This window comes from Sander lucioperca, chromosome 5 (genome assembly GCF_008315115.2).
Source record: "Sander lucioperca isolate FBNREF2018 chromosome 5, SLUC_FBN_1.2, whole genome shotgun sequence".
Lineage (NCBI taxonomy): Eukaryota > Metazoa > Chordata > Actinopteri > Perciformes > Percidae > Sander > Sander lucioperca.
The window spans coordinates 30,712,759-30,729,895 of NC_050177.1; the positions used below are offsets into that span (position 1 = coordinate 30,712,759).

Consider the following 17,137-nt stretch of genomic DNA (forward strand, 5'->3'; position numbering starts at 1 on the left):
GGAGAGAGAGAGGGGGGGAGAGAGAGGGAGAGAGAGAGAGAGGGAGAGAGAGAGAGAGGGAGAGGGAGAGAGAGAGAGAGGGAGAGAGAGGGAGAGAGAGAGAGAGGGAGAGGGAGAGAGAGAGAGAGGGAGAGAGAGGGAGAGAGAGAGAGAGATACTCCACATACTTAGATAGATAGAAAGGAGGCAAAGTCTGGACACTCAGCTTCCTCACATCCATCAGGAACAGAGAATCTGTCCATCCAGAACCCTTCATGTTATTGATTTTGCTAGAAAAACAAAACAACAAATGATAGCGCTTACATTGGATGCGGAAAAAGCTTTCGACCGAGTATCTTGGCCCTTTATGTTTGCAGTTTTGAATCAATTTGGCTTTCACAAGAAGTTTATTAATCTTATGATGGGAATGTATAATGATTCAGCAGCTAGAGTGAAAGCCATAGGTTCGTTATCGAAATCTTTCCAGGTAAAAAGAGGGTTAAAACAGGGTGATCAGCTCTCCCCACAGATCTTTGCCCTGTGCATTGAGCCATTGGCGGAATGCATACGGGCAAGTATGGGTATAAAGGGCGTTAAGATACCAGATGAAGAACATAAACTTGCGCTATATGCAGACGATGTTATAGTATTCTTAACTGATATACATCAATCATTACCGGCGCTTTTGGAGGAAATTGGAAGATATGGGGCCATCTCAGGCTATAAATTAAATTCAGCTAACACTGAAGCCATGGAAATAGGATGCAATCCCCCGACAGAATTTAAGAAAAGGTTGAAGTTGAAATGGGATCAGAACAAAATAAAATATCTAGGCATTATAATCCCCAGAGAAATGGACAAATTGTATTTATGTAGCTATAAAGTCCTGGAAAACTCTTTAAGGCAGGATCTTATGCGTTGGAAAATCTCGCCACATACACGACAGCTCGACTCTCTTCTTTTAAACCAAAAGTGTATAAAGTCCACCAGTACATATGTCTCCTTTCACACACAAACTCAACGCTCCCCACATAAACACAAACTCTTCCCTCGTCTCCATCAATCTCGTACAGAAACACACACACACACACACACACACACACACACACACTTCCCCTCTGCGTGAACTGCAGGCGGACCTTCTCATACTTATACACTAAGCAGATGAATATAATGATATTTTTAACATAGTATTTAGCATGACTCTAATTCCTAAGCAAAATTATGATCACATTTACGAACAGAAAACATGATTGCATTAATAAGCAAAAATTATGATTACATTTGTAAGCAAAATTATGGTTATAGCTGTTTTTTGGGTTTTCAACGGACAAACGAAGCATGAGAAACTGGTGAGACTGTTGGATCCTCCATTTCCCATCATGCACCTCCCCGTCTGCGCTGCTGAGTCTCTCCACCAGATGGAGACAAATCTCTTTAAACTGATTTCAGATGTTGATTTCATCAGAGTTCAACCTTTAAACATCCACAGCTTCCAATATAGACAACAAAAGAACATTTATACATCACATATTTAAATATATCATTCATCAACTTACAACTATTACATCCTCTCAGCTGTAGTCTACATCAGTCATCATTTCTACACATCTTACTCCTAAATTAGGTTCACTTCATCTCAATCACTTTGAATTTACCACAAATTCACAAAAGAAGTTCAACTAGAGTTAGAGTTGATGTTACACACAACTGTCTGTCTGTCTGTCTGTCTGTCTGTCTGTCTGTGTGTCTGCCTGTCTGTCTGTCTGTCTGCCTCTCTTTCTCTCTCTCTTCTTCTCTCTCTCAACTGTCTGGTTCTCTGACAGGAGGAGACTCTCCGTCCTCCAGAGGACTCAGAGACACTGAGGCACCAGGAGACCAGAACCTGAACCCAGGATAGAGAGTCTGAGTGAATGTGGTGTTGAAGGTGTGGAGGTGGATCAGTGAGTCAGAGGAGACTGAGTAGAAGGACAGAGAGCCAGCAGGACAGTCCACATACACTGCTACTCTGTTAGAGACAGAGGAGGAGGAGATGGGTGTTCTTCTCTTATTGTGAAGGACAGAGTAATGACCATCACAGCAGATCAGACTCCAGGACTGATCATTAAATCCAAACCAACAGTCATCACTGTTGGCTCTCCTCCTCATTCCTCTGTAACTCACTGATATATGAACCCCTCCACTCGTCTCAACCTCCCAGTAACAGCGACCAGTCAGACCATCTCTACACAACAGCTGAGGACACCAGTCAAACCTCTCTGGATGATCAGGATATGGCTGATCCTCCTCCTTCACTAATGTCACCTTCCTGTTGTTGTCAGACAGTTTGAGTTTTCTGTTCACTGTGTTTGTGTCCAGTGTGAGTTCACAGGAATCTGACGGAGAGAAGGAGACACAACACAGCTGCAGTTATTAACCAATCAGCACGTAGATGATGACATCAGAGGGTTGGATGAGTGATGTCACAGTTTGATGAATGAAATTAAAAACAGACTTACACTTCCTCAGACCTGGTGTCAAATATCTGACTCCAGCAGGCTCCACCCTGAAAGGAGGAGGGGGGGGGCATTACATCACTCTCACACACACAGCTTCATCCTCATCACATGTAGGGCTGGAATTTACTCATTTATATTCATATTTGGGCTGACAACCAATTACAATATGGAATCAGTTTAATTTCCTTTAAAGAGTCCAATCATATGAGAGAGAGAGAGAGAGAGAGAGAGAGAGAGACAGAGAGAGATTTTTTTTTTTTTTTACAAAACCTTTATTTTCAGAAAAACGTTTCCTTTTCTACTTCAGCCTGGATGCCAGGACTTTGGACAGCATCTTGTAATCTGCACACAGCAGAGAGACTGGCTTAGAGAACTGGTTCTTAACGTCCTGCAAGTCCCCTTTTTTAGAGAGGAGAGTCAGCACAGCCCTTCTGCAATTCTGAGGAAGCGAGCATCCATCAAAACTTTCCATAAAAACATCTAAAATGTCCGTTTTCATTATGTCCCAGAAAGTTTTGTAAAACTCTGGAGGGACACTGTCGGTACACGATCTGTTTTGCCTGCATGATCCATTCTGCACATGCGCAAAATGTTCGCGCATGCGCGGTTGTACGAGGATTACGACACTGCACGATCTGTTCCACACTTCCGGTCGACAGCCAAGCTAACGTTAGTTTAGCTAACAGCTAATTCGGCTAACTGCTAGCTGAGACAGCATGTAATAACTTTAAAGTACCCTCAAAATAAACCTTGAAAATAAACGTTGACATATATAACAAACACCTAACATATATAACAGCTGTTACGTCAGTTCTACTTTACTTGTGCTCATTTAAAATACAATCACTCAATACTTGTCTTTATTGTTATTACTGTGAAGTCTTAATTTAGCTGTAGCTGCTTTTCCCATTACGTTTGAGTTAACGTTATTTTAGACTGAATCTAGCTGTCAGCTAGCGGTTAGCCGAATTAGCTGTTAGCTAAACTAACGTTAGCTTCCCGGTGGAGGCTAGCCATAGGCTAGCGTGGAACAGATCGTGCAGGTCGTATAGATACGTAAAACAGTATTATCTTGCGCATGTGCAGAACGGATCGTGTACCGACAGGGACCATCAATCCCAGGGGCCTTTCCCCACTGCATGCCTTATAGAGCTCTAAAAACCTCTTCCTCCATCAGGGGCCCCTCCAGCTCCTCATTGTCGTCCCCAGAAACCGTGGGCAGGTCTCTGCAGAACCTGGTGAAAGACTCGTTGTCCTCTGTGTACTCTGTGCTGCAGAGATCAGAGTAGAAGTCCACGGCTCTCTCTCGGATCTGGGAAGCTGTCGTTAAAAGCTGTCCTCCTGCTGATCTCAGAGCATGAATCATCCTGCTCTGCCCATTCTTCTTCTCCAAACTAAAAAAGAACTTAGTTGGAGAGTCCATTAAAGCAGCAGTCTGAAAACGGGACCGGATCAGCGCCCCGTGTTCTCATGCCCAGCAGGTCTGCCAAGACGGCTTTTTTAGACTTGAGGTCTTCAAAACAGCCTCGATTTCCTGTGGACTCTGCAGAACTCTGCAGGTTCACTATAGTTATCTCCAGATCGTTCTTAGACTTTTTAGTTTTCTGGAGGTGGAGATGTGAGGAAAGACACACAAAAACGACACAAAAATTAAGCCCAACAACAAACGGACGGTCTTACATTCTCTCACTTTCTCCATCATTTAAAAGCTCTAGTTTGATCCTCAGAACCAGTTTCTTTAAACGGAAAAACTCCGGTAGAGTGAAGCCTCCTTCACCTCTCAGATTCATCTGAGCTCGTATTGAGATCAATAACAAAATAGTCTTCAAGGTTTATGTTTTTACTATTTTTAGTTTTCTGGAGGAACTGTCTTATTTGTTGTACCTGGTACAGTTCTCCTTGTCCTGACCCCACAGAGACCTGGGAGTCAGTCAGAGGCTGACTGAGTACAGTACAGTCCTCTTTTTCCTCATCTTCCTCAATATCTAACTCCTCTTTTTCTTCCTCCTCCACCTCTCCCTCCTCCACCTCTCCCTCCTCCTCCCCTTCCTCCTCCTCTCTCACTGCCATTTTTTTGGCCTGAGAGCCCCTATTCCTGAGGTCCTTTTTTTTCCTTTTCCTTGCAGACAATTTTAGAACTTTGTGATTTTCACCCAAACCAACCTCCTCCCTCCTCTCTGATCAGCTGCTGCGCCTGCAGGGACAGGTAGCTCAGCCTCAGCTGATTCATCCATCTCACCTGTCTGCTCCCTACACACATCCTCACCCAATTTATTTCCTTTTTCCATTTCTTCACCCACAACACTTTTGTCTGCCTCACACACACTTCCCTCACCCTCCCCTCCCACTTCATTCACACAAACACCCAGTGTATTTACATTACTCACCCCGTGTGTCTGGTCGGGCACGGCATCATCACGCCGCTGTGCAGCGCGCGGAGTGGTCATCGGCCGCTCGGACGCGGCAGCCGGCCCCGGCTCACCCGGTTCCCCCGGGGGAGGGGGGCTCCCGGACCGGGAGGATTCGGATCACCTCGTCTCGGGCAGGCCCTCACCGTGTGTCCCACCTCTCCACAACCAAAACATTTCATCTCTGATGATGTTGCAAAAATCACGTATTCATAATCATCTACTTTAACATGGAACCGGAGGTTTAACTCCTCGTTCCAATGGTTCAGTATCATATAGAGCTGCCTCCGGTGAGACACGACGTGCTTCAACAACGGAGATTTACATCCAGACAGGATCTTTTTAACGGGGGAGACTATCTTCCCGTGTCTGGACAACTCTCTGCTGAGGAAGCCATCAGAGATGAACGGTGGGACGTTGGACAGGACTACCTTGGTGGCTGGTTGTGTCAGTGGTAGCACCTGAACAAACATTTCACTCACGGTGATGCCCGCCTCGATGACTTGGTTCACCTTATCCTCCCGGTCCAGGAAGATGACCACGGCGCCGTTCATCCAAGCGGCCGACTTAATACTACCGTGCCCGACCTTTTCCCCCACAGCTAGACTAATGTCCTCCACGCTGCACGGGAAACTAGGACAGATCTTAATGCCATGTTTCCTGGTGAGCGTGGAGAACCCCTCTCCATTCACCATGGCGGCTGCACACGCCGACCGGCGAGACGCCGGCAGGAGACAAAACCACCCAAATAACCCAAACTAACCACCAAAAACCACTATAAATTAAATGTAAAGTGACCTATACCATTAAACTAACCAAAACAAAATGAAATTATCAAAAACAACAAAAAGAAAAGTAAGAAAAACTACAAACAAAGCAGCTGACTTACACACGCTCAGCTCCGACTCAGAGAGAGACAGAGAGAGAGAGAGAGAAAACTCTGCTAACAACAGCTAACTCTGATAACACAACAGCTAACCATGCTAACACTACAGCTAACTCTGCTAACAACAGCTAACTCTGCTAACACAACGGCTAAATGCTAACAACAGTTAACTCTGCTAACACAACAACTACATCTGCTAACACAACAGCTATCTCTGCTAACAATACAGCTAACTCTGCTAACAACAGCTGACTCTGCTATCAACAGCTAACTCTGCTAACACAACAGCTAACTCTACTAACACAACAGCTAACTGTGCTAACACAACAGCTAAGTCTGCTAACACAACAGCTAACTCTACTAACACAACAGCTAACTGTGCTAACACAACAGCTAAGTCTGCTAACAACAGCTAACTCTGCTAACACTACATCTTTCTCTGCTAACAATAGCTAACACTGCTAACACTACATCTAACTCTGCTAACACAACAGCTAACTCTGCTAACACTACATCTAACTCTGCTAACAACAACTACCTCTGCTAACAACAGCTAACTCTGCTAAGAACAGCTAACTCTGCTAACACTACATCTTTCTCTGCTAACAACAGCTAACTCTGCTAACACTACATCTAACTCTGCTAACACAACAGCTAACTCTGCTAACACTACAGCTAACTATGCTAACAAGAGCTAACTCTGGTAACAACAGCTACCTCTGCTAACACAACAGCTAACTGCTAACACAACAGCTAACCCTGCTAACACTACAGCTAACTATGCTAACTACAGCTAACTCTGCTAACAACAGCTAACCATGCTAACACTACAGCTAACTTTGCAAACAACAGCTATCTCTGCTAACACTACAGCTAACTCTGCTAACAACAGCTAACTCTGCTAACTACAGCTAACTCTGCTAACAATAGCTAACTCTGCTAACACTACATCTAACTCTTCTAACACAACAGCTACCTCTGCTAACACTACATTTAACTCTGCTAACAACAACTACCTCTGCTAACAACAGCTAACTCTGCTAACACTACATCTTTCTCTGCTAACACAACAGCTACCTCTGCTAACACTACAGCTAACTATGCTAACAACAGCTAACTCTGGTAACAACAGCTACCTCTGCTAACAGAACAGCTAACTGCTAACACAACAGCTAACCCTGCTAACACTACAGCTAACTATGGTAACTACAGCTAACTCTGCTAACAACAGCTAACTCTGCTAACACTACAGCTAATTTTGCTAACAACAGCTAACTCTGATAACACAACAGCTAACCATGCTAATACAACAGCTAACTCTGCTAACAACAGCTAACTCTGCTAACAACAGCTAACTCTGATAACAAAAGCTAACTAGGAAGAAAGTATGGCGGCCGGTGCAGCAGCACGGTGTGCTGTTGGAGAGTTTACTCGAATTAAACCAGAGATTTACCATACTGAAGACAAACGATGGATCTCCCACAGGGGACCAAAGAAGGACATTAACAATGTCAAAATGTGCCTCCAAGCACTTAATGAGTGCGGTGAAGAGACCCCAAGATTTGTATCGCACTTCCTGGATGAATTACCCCCCGTCTCATTTAAACACATCAATGTTTCTGTGCTCCTCGGGAATATGCAGCAAATCAATGGTGACATTGACTACCTCAAAAGAACTATGGGAACTGAGGTAGCGGCCTGCAGGAGGTTTCTGTTAAACTCAACAGCCGGCTGACTGCTGTGGAGGGGCACTGTGGCCCGGACGCTACTTTTCCGGCTGCCTGCCTCTCTGCTGTGGAGATACAACCGGGCCCTGTGCCCAGTGCGGCAGGTCTTCGCTCGACTGTGTTGGAGAAGCCGCCGGGTCCTGATCCTGCCCCCTGCCCTACCTCTGGGGTTAATGATGGTTAACTGTACCGCCTAGCTGGACCGACGGCAGTCAGCCAGCCCAGTCTGTAGATCCAGCCCTGGGGCCAATGCAGACCCCTCCATGGAGCAAGGTGGTAAAGGATGGGCGCCAACTGAAGCAGGTATGACTGAAGCAGGTAACTGAGAACCCTGCTCATCGAATCCCTACACCTCGTACTGAGAAAACTTCAGCGAGGTATGTGAGAAAGAAAACCGGCATAGTTGGGACTGGTGTGGTTAGCAATATACTGGGTGTCAAAACAAAGATGGTAAAGGTATTTGCTACAAAGTTTGATCTCAGTGTAGATGCCAATACTCTCAGTGAATATTTAAAAATGAAGCTGGGTCGGGAAGTGACATGTAGTAAAATAGAGACGGCACAGAGTAGATTCAGCTCCTTCTGTCTCTCTGCTGAATGTAATGATGTGGCGGAGCTGTACGACCCGCAGCTTTGGCCCGCTGGGTCTTTTGTCCGACGTTACTATGAGCCTCGTCGCCCTAGAGGAGCAGACGGAGGTCCGCTTGGTCCAGAGGATGCCCCTCGCTCTCGAGATGAGGGGCTGCTGCACGGCAACGATGCTGGGGTACCTATTACATGTGTGGGCGAGGACGGGATGAAGGCCAGCTGCTCCACTGGGAGCAACTAAACACATTAAATGCGTGTTGTGTCTTACAACACTCGCGGATTGCGAGTAGGACATTCTGCTACTGATAGATCAAGACGTCTGGCTGTGAACACAATACTGGACGAATGTGATATTCTGTGCCTGCAAGAAACCTGGCTGGCGAAACAAGATCTAGATAAGTTGAACACTATACACATGAACTTCCATGGGGCTGGAGAGTCCACTACCGACCTCAGTACGAGGCTGGTTCGTGGTAGGATAGCTGGTGGTGTAGCTATACTGTGGAACATCAAATATGACTCAATGGTGAAGGTGGTGCGTCTAAATGTTGACTGGGCCGTTGGACTAGAGTGTAACTGTAATGGAAAGAAATTTACTGTTTTAAATGTTTATACACCGTATGAATCATATGAGCATGAGGACGAATCTCTGAACAGGTTAACTTTTATTCATTCATTCATAGAGGATACCAGCTCATCCTGTGTCTATGTTATGGGTGATTTTAATGCTGACATGTCTGATAGCAAATCCTTATTTGCAGCACACCTGCAGCAGTTCTGTAATGAGTCTAAATTAATTTTATCGAGTAAAGCTCTGTTGCCTGACACAAGTTTTACCTACGTTAGTGAAGCGTGGCAAACAACATCTTGGTTAGACCATATTGTGACCACAGCTGATGCTCATGCCTCACTGGGTAATGTGGAGATTTGTTATGAACTTGCCATCTCTGATCATATACCTATTGCTGCACTGATAGATGTTGAGAATGTTCCCCTGCTGTCCAGAAATAATAATAATGCTGCTTCCTCAAGTAAACTGAAAGAGGTGGTGGCTGGATACTCACTGCCAACGGAAAAGTCTCTTAAATAATATTGCTCTGCCTCATGAGGCCCTAATGTGCTCAGATATTAATTGTAAGGACGTGCAACATGTTGAAAAACTCTGTGCTATGTATGATGTTATTGTGAAATGTCTTAATACTTCCAGTGAACCCTTTTGTAAAAGTAAATTTAAGGTAGTTAACATCAGACCTGGGTGGAATGAGTTAGTGGCTGAGCAGTATGCTGAGGCAAGAGAGACCTTTAGACTCTGGTCAGAGGCAGGTAGGCCTAGACATGGAGGATTGCTAGATAGGAAGAAATGACAAATGCTAGAGTTAAGTATGCACTTTGTTTTATTAAGGCGAGACACTACAGGTGAATAGGCTAAAATTTTAAAATAATAGATATCTCCATGAAACTTCCTCAGTTGATTACTTAAACAAGTATATAAAAAAATGTATTACAAGTTTTTGAAATGTGGATGTTTAATTATGCAAATTAGGCATTTTCTCATTAAATATGCACGATTTTGCATATATTTTCGGTAGATAGATAGTACCTGCAGAAGCAAAACAGCCCCAAAGCATGATTGACCCCCCGCCATGCTTCACAGTAGGCAAGGTGTTCTTTTCTTCATAGGCCTTGTTCTTCCTCCTCCAAACATAGCGTTGATCCATGGGCCCAAACAGTTCTAATTTGGTTTCATCAGTCCACAGAACACTATCCCAAAACTTCTGTGGTTTGTCCACGACTTTTGGCATACTGCAGTCGACTCTTCTATTCTTCTATGGTTCTTCTATTCTTTGGAGACAGCAAGGGGGTGCGCCTGGGAGTTCTGGCATGGAGGCCTTCATTACGCAGGGTGCGCCGTATTGTCTGAGCAGAAACTTCAGTACCTACATCTGACAAATCTTTTCTCAGTTCCTCAGCAGTCACACGGGGACTTTTCTCCATTCTACGCTTCAGGTAGCGCACAGCAGTCGAAGTCAGCATCTTCTTTCTGCCACGACCAGGTAGTGTTTCAACAGTGCCCTTTGCCTTGAATTTGCGAATGATGCTTCCTATGGTGTCTCTTGGTATGTTTAACATCTTTGCAATCTTCTTATAGCCATTGCCCTTCCTATGAAGAGTAATCACCTCTTCTCTTGTCTTCCTGGACCATTCTCTTGACTTCACCATGTTTGCAACCACACCAGTAAATGTCTAGAAGGAGCTGAGTATCACAGTCATTTTAAAGCTGCCTAATTGGTGCTTATTAGGCTTTATTGCTGCTCCCTGACATCCACAGGTGTTTTCAATACCTGATTGAAAACACTTCAATGAACCTCTGTTCTTCAGAGTGGTAGTCTTTAAGGGGTTGAATAATTGTGTCAATGAAGAATTCACAAAAGAAACATTTACTACTGTATTACAAAACCAATTGATGTCATTTTAGTTGCATATGGTTCTTTAACAAGTCCTTGTAGGATTTCATTCTGAATACAATTACAAATGTACACTAAATTCCCTAAAACCATTTACAGCATTGGGGGGGTTGAATAATTTTGAACACAACTGTATTTGACAGATTATCTTTACACTGTCAGAGATACAAAGAAGAGATTATATTATACAAAACTGTATGTGAGAGAGAGAGAGAGAGAGAGAGAGAGACTGATTACCTCCGCTGTCTGAACACTCCTGTTTTCTGAATGATAGTTTAAACATCGACGTACTATGTGAAGGATTTCATCATCTGCTGTCTTAGTTTGTGATCCTCTGTGTCTTGTTGCTAATAACAACTGTTTTCGTCTTCTCTGAGGTGATTTTCGGCCGTTTTCGACGCACTTCTTTCAATATTTTGAGCTATCGCGGAAATGTCAGAGCGCGTCACGTGACCATTCTGAACGAATCACGTTGTCAGAAATTGGCATCAGCCAATGAGATTGCGCATTTTGAGTTAAATCCCCCCTTTTACTTTCACCATTGGTTGCTGATAAAAAGGAAATTACCATATTTGGATCCGACAGCATTGTACAGGAGAAAGAGAGCTTTCCAACGGTATATGTGACGACAGGGTGCAGACAGCGATCGCGGAGCAGCGCGATGATTTAGAACGCCAACTTTTGTTGAATTTAGGTGAAATCTACCGACGCAAACAGACAAAGTGTAGTAAAATAAAGACCTAAATGTGTATTTCGGACTTTATTTCACCACAAGTCTGAAAGAAGACATGTTATTGAAGACAAATAGCCCAAAATCTCAAAATTGACCAGTGAAAAAAACCCAATGTTTTTGCCTGCCGTGTCTCGCCTTAAGAAAAACGAGAACACGATGAGAGCAGACTCGCTAGCCAGAAAGCTACAGAATAACAACCTTACTGACTTTTGGCAAGAGGTCAAAAAAATGAATAACAATAAAACAACGTTACCGGCTGATATTGAAGGGATTGGTAGCCCAGGAACCATCACCTTATCGTGGTGGAGAGGTTTGTGTGTCCCTATGAACCTGAGGGCTGTGTTGCCTGGAGCTTTGTGCTCCTGGTAGGGTCTCCCAAGGCAAAGTGGTCTCAGGTGAGGGGCCAGACAAAGAATGGTTCAAAAACCCTATGAAAAAACGAGGTAGAGATGATGTGACCCTGCCCAGAGGAAGCCCGGGGCCCCCGTCTGGAGCCAGGCCCAGATGGAGGGCCCGTCAGCGAGCGCCTGGTGGCCGGGTTTGCCCACGGAGCCCGGCCGGGCACAGCCCGAAAAAGCTACGTGGCACCTCTCTCTCCAACCCATGGGCCCACCACCTGTGGGAGGAACCGCTGGGGTCGGGTGCGCTGCCACATGGGTGGCAGTGAAGGTCAGAGGCCTCGACGGACCAGACCCGGGCAGCAGACGCTGGCTCTGGGGACGTGGAACGTCACCTCTCTGTGGGGGAAGGTACCGGAACTTGTGCGGGAGGTGGAGCGCTACCAGTTGGATCTGGTGGGGCTTACCTCTACGCACAGTCTCGGTTCTGGAACCATACTCCTGGATAGGGGTTGGACTCTTTTCTTCTCCGGAGTTGCCCAGGGTGTGAGGCACCGGGCGGGTGTGGGGATACTCACAAGCCCCCGGCTGAGCGCCGCTACGTTGGAGTTTACCCTGGTGTACAAGAGGGTCGCCTCCCTACGCCTGCGGGTTTTGGGGGGGAAAACTCTGACTATTGTTTGTGCGTATGCACCAAACAAGAGCTCGGAGTATTCGGCCTTCTTGGAGACCTTGAATGGAGTCCTGTATGGGGCTCCAGTGGGGGACTCCATAGTTCTGCTGGGGGACTTCAACGCGCACGTGGGCAATGATGGAGACACATGGAGAGGCGTGATTGGGAGGAACGGCCTCCCTGATCTAAACCAGAGTGGTTGTTTGTTGTTGGACTTCTGTGCTAGTCATGGATTGTCTATAACGAACACCATGTTCGAACATAGGGATGCTCATAAGTGTACTTGGTACCAGAGCACCCTAGGCCAAAGGTCAATGATCGATTTTATAATCGTTTCATCTGATCTGAGGCCGTATGTTTTGGACACTCGGGTGAAGAGAGGGCCAGAGCTGGTAACTGATCACCATCTGGTGGTGAGTTGGGTCAGAGGGTGGAAGAAGACTCTGGACAGACCTGGTAAACCCAAACGGGTAGTGCGGGTGAACTGGGAACGTCTGGAGGAGGCCCCTGTCCAACAGACTTTCAACTCACACCTCCGGTGGAGCTTTTCGTGCATCCCTGTGGAGGCTGGGGGCATTGAACCCGAGTGGACAATGTTCAAAGTTTCCATTGCTGAAGCTGCGGCGGGGAGCTGTGGTCTTAGGGTCTTAGGTGCCTCAAGGGGCGGCAACCCACGAACACCGGTGGTCAGGGAAGCCGTCCGACTGAAGAAGAAGTCTTTCTGGGATATGTTATCCCAGAGGACTCCGGAGGCAGTTGCAAGGTACCGAAGGGCCCGAAGGGCTGCAGCCTCTGCCGTGAAAGAGGCAAAGCATCGGGTGTGGGAGAGGTTCGGAGAAGACATGGAGAAGGACTTTCGGTCGGCACCAAGGTGCTTCTGGAAAACCGTTCGCCACCTCAGGAGGGGAAGCGGGGAAACATCCAAGCTGTGTACAGTAAGGGTGGGACGGTGTTGACCTCAAATGAGGAGGTAATAGGGCGGTGGAAGGAGCACTTTGAGGAACTCCTAAATCCGACTAATACGCCCTCTATGGTAGAGGCAGAGCTGGAGGATGATGGGGGATTGTCGTCAATTTCCCTGGTGGAAGTTGCTGAGGTAGTTAAACAACTCCACAGTGGCAAAGCCCCAGGGATTGATGAGATCCGTCCAGAAATGCTTAAAGCTCTGGGTGTGGAGGGGTTGTCTTGGTTGACACGCCTCTTCAACATTGCGTGGAAGTCGGGGACGGTGCCTAAGGAGTGGCAGACCGGGGTGGTGGTTCCCCTTTTCAAAAAGGGGGACCAGAGGGTGTGTGCCAATTACAGGGGTATCACACTTCTCAGCCTCCCCGGTAAAGTCTACTCCAAGGTGCTGGAAAGGAGGGTTCGGTCGATAGTCGAACCTTGGGTTGAAGAGGAACAATGCGGATTCCGTCCTGGTCGTGGAACAACGGACCAGATCTTTACTCTTGCAAGGATCCTGGAGGGAGCCTGGGAGTATGCCCAACCAGTCTACATGTGTTTTGTGGATCTGGAGAAGGCGTATGACCGGGTCCCCCGGGAGATACTGTGGGAGGTGCTGCGGGAGTATGGGGTGAGGGGGTCCCTTCTCAGGGCCATCCAATCTCTGTACGATCAAAGCGAGAGCTGTGTCCGGGTTCTCGGCAGTAAGTCGGACTCGTTTCAGGTGAGGGTTGGCCTCCGCCAGGGCTGCGCTTTGTCACCAATCCTGTTTGTCGTATTTATGGACAGGATATCGAGGCGTTGTCGGGGTGGAGAGGGGTTGCAGTTCGGTGAGCTGGGGATCTCATCGCTGCTTTTTGCGGATGATGTGGTCCTGATGGCATCATCGGCCTGTGACCTTCAGCACTCACTGGATCGGTTCGCAGCCGAGTGTGAAGCGGCTGGGATGAGGATCAGCACCTCTAAATCGGAGGCCATGGTTCTCAGCAGGAAACCGATGGAGTGCCTTGTCCAGGTAGGGAATGAGTCTTTACCCCAAGTGAAGGAGTTCAAGTACCTTGGAGTCTTGTTCGCGAGTGAGGGGACAATAGAGCGGGAGATTGGTCGGAGAATCGGCGCAGCGGGTGCGGTATTACATTCAATTTATCGCACCGTTGTGACGAAAAGAGAGCTGAGCCAGAAGGCAAAGCTCTCGATCTACCGGTCAGTTTTTGTTCTTACCCTCACCTATGGTCATGAAGGCTGGGTCATGACCGAAAGAACGAGATCCAGGGTACAAGCGGCCGAAATGGGTTTCCTCAGGAGGGTGGCTGGCGTCTCCCTTAGAGATAGGGTGAGAAGCTCAGTCATCCGTGAGGAGCTCGGAGTAGAGCCGCTGCTCCTTCGCGTCAAAAGGAGCCAGTTGAGGTGGTTCGGGCATCTGGTAAGGATGCCCCCTGGGCGCCTCCCTAGGGAGGTGTTCCAGGCACTTCCAGCTGGGAGGAGGCCTCGGGGAAGACCCAGGACTAGGTGGAGGGATTATATCTCCAACCTGGCCTGGGAACGCCTCGGGATCCCCCAGTCGGAGTTGGTTAATGTGGCTCGGGAAAGGGAAGTTTGGGGTCCCCTGCTGGAGCTGCTACCCCCGCGACCCGTTACCGGATAAGCAGACGAAGATGGATGGATGGTAGCCCAGAAAAAAATAGCTGAGCTCTGTTGTCAGCACTACAGTGACCTTTTTAATTGTCTTAAAAGTAATTCAGTTAGAATCAATTATGAACATATTGATTTCTCAGCAGACATGATAGTTAGGGCAGTAGATATTTATGATGCCATTCATATGTTGGAGAACAACAAAGCTTGTGGTATGGACTGCATTACTGCAGAACATCTAAAATATGCCAGCCATAAGCTCTGCCCTCTGCTCTCCTTATGCTTTAATGGTTGTCTGGTTCATGGTGTCCTGCCAAATGATATTATGTCTGTAATATTAGTACCTGTGCTTAAAGACAAGGCTGGTAAGCTCAACAGTATTGACAATTATCGACCAATTGCATTAGCCAGTATCTTGTCTAAAGTACTGGAGAGAATACTGTTAACAAAGCTAGAAATGTATGTCCTTACTACTGACAATCAGTTTGGGTTCAAAAGAAAACATGGAACTGACCTGTGTATCTCTGCTCTTAAAGAGATTGTGTCTAGGTACACAAGCTTAAATTCATCTGTATTCCTATGCTTTATTGATACGTCAAAGGCATTTGATAGAATTAATCATGAACGATTGTTTGTACAATTGTTAGATAGAGGTGCCCCTAAATTTTTAGTGAGAATTTTAGAGTTTTGGTATGCCCACCAAACGTTTCAGGTTAAATGGGACAATGTTGTATCTGCTCCATTCTGTGTTAGTAACAGAGTGCCGCAAGGAGGGATTTGGTCTCCTCTTTTATTTAATGTTTATATCTATGAATTATCAAATCAGTTAAATAGGTTACAAACTATCTGTCTTGTGGGCAACACTACTGTTAATCATCTTATGTATGCAGACGACCTGGTCCTGCTCTGTCCATATAGTGCTGGGCTGCAGCAGATGCTGAAGGTGTGCTCTCAGTATGGCCTTGATTATGACATAAAGTATAATGCTAAGAAAAGTCATATAATGATAGTTAGAAGTGACGAGGACAGGAAACCAACTTTTCCGACTTTTTATTTGTCAGATAGTCCTCTTGCTGTGTGTGAGGAAATTAAATATTTAGGACATGTCATATCTGATGACTGGACGGATGATAAAGACCTCTACCGACAGCGCTGTCAAATTCTACTCTCAAGCTAACATGCTTATAAGGAGGTTCTCTATGTGCTCTGACTCTGTGAAGTGCTCTCTGTTTAGAACCTACATCACACCGTTATATACTGCTCAATTGTGGTCTAACTATAAGAAAAAGAGTATGCAGAGGCTCAAGGTAGCAGACAATGATGCCATGAGGCTGATGCTCCGTGTCCCTAGGTGGCAGAGGGCCAGTCAGTTGTTTGTGTCCACTAGAATGCCAACGTGTGAGACACTCTTAAAGATGAACTGAACTGAAAGAATAAACGTTGATAACGTGTTGGTTATGACAAATAAAAATAAATTACACTAAAAATATTAATTAAAAAAATCAATATAGCTTTTTTTAAGCAACACAAAAATGACGTTTGTTAGTATTAGAACGCTGACAATTTCGATGACGTCAATGGTATGGTAGGACCTGCGAAGGTATATAGGCTACAGTGCAGCATATTAAATACACATGAAAATGAGTAATTTTAATGGCATGGGTTACACATTTGAGCCTGTGAGGGACAGGCCTGTAGTGTCTGACTACCACCACATGGAGGACAGTCTGTTTCAGGCTCCACCTTCGGATCGTTTGGGGGGAAGTGACTGGTGTGTGTGTGGGCGCTGCCGGAGCATGGACACTGCAACTGAATCCATCTGTTGCAGAGAGGTCAACCTGGACCATCTACCTGTCATGCACTCTCATTTATTGTATCCAAGCACATTATGCATTTTAGGGAATAGAGACTGCTTATATATCGTGTACATTTAGAGAAAATAGAAAAGGTCCTGTGCGTTTTAGAAAATCGAGGCAGATAAATGGAAAATGTGATTGGACGAATTCATCCAATGGGATTGCTTGTTAAGTTAGCTGCACGCAAAATGTTAAAACCAAAATAAATAAAGTTAAAAAAAAAAAAAAAGTTTGCTGCACGTAGGAGAGTCACCCCAGGTTGACGGATGCACGGAGGATTCACGAGTTTTGCCGTTTACTTTCAAGACTGTACAGCTGCAGCCTGGAGCGTCCCATGTCAAGCCGTCCCGTCTCATGCCGTCTCATCTCATGCCGAGCGTGTCCAACGGTAAGTTCAGAGGGTCAAAAATACG

At 46.0% G+C, this 17,137-nt stretch overlaps 1 protein-coding gene across 1 annotated transcript in view; it reads right to left on the bottom strand.

Annotated features, from left to right (window-relative positions):
* Window positions 1–203: 203 nt before the first annotated feature.
* The window catches only part of LOC116037687 (protein NLRC3-like), a 38,793-nt gene continuing 21,859 nt past the window's right edge, over window positions 204–17,137 (bottom strand). The window contains 1 exon segment of the mRNA XM_036001666.1: window positions 204–2,524. Coding sequence (XP_035857559.1) covers window positions 1,783–2,524 — 742 coding nt within the window. The 3' untranslated portion in view covers window positions 204–1,782.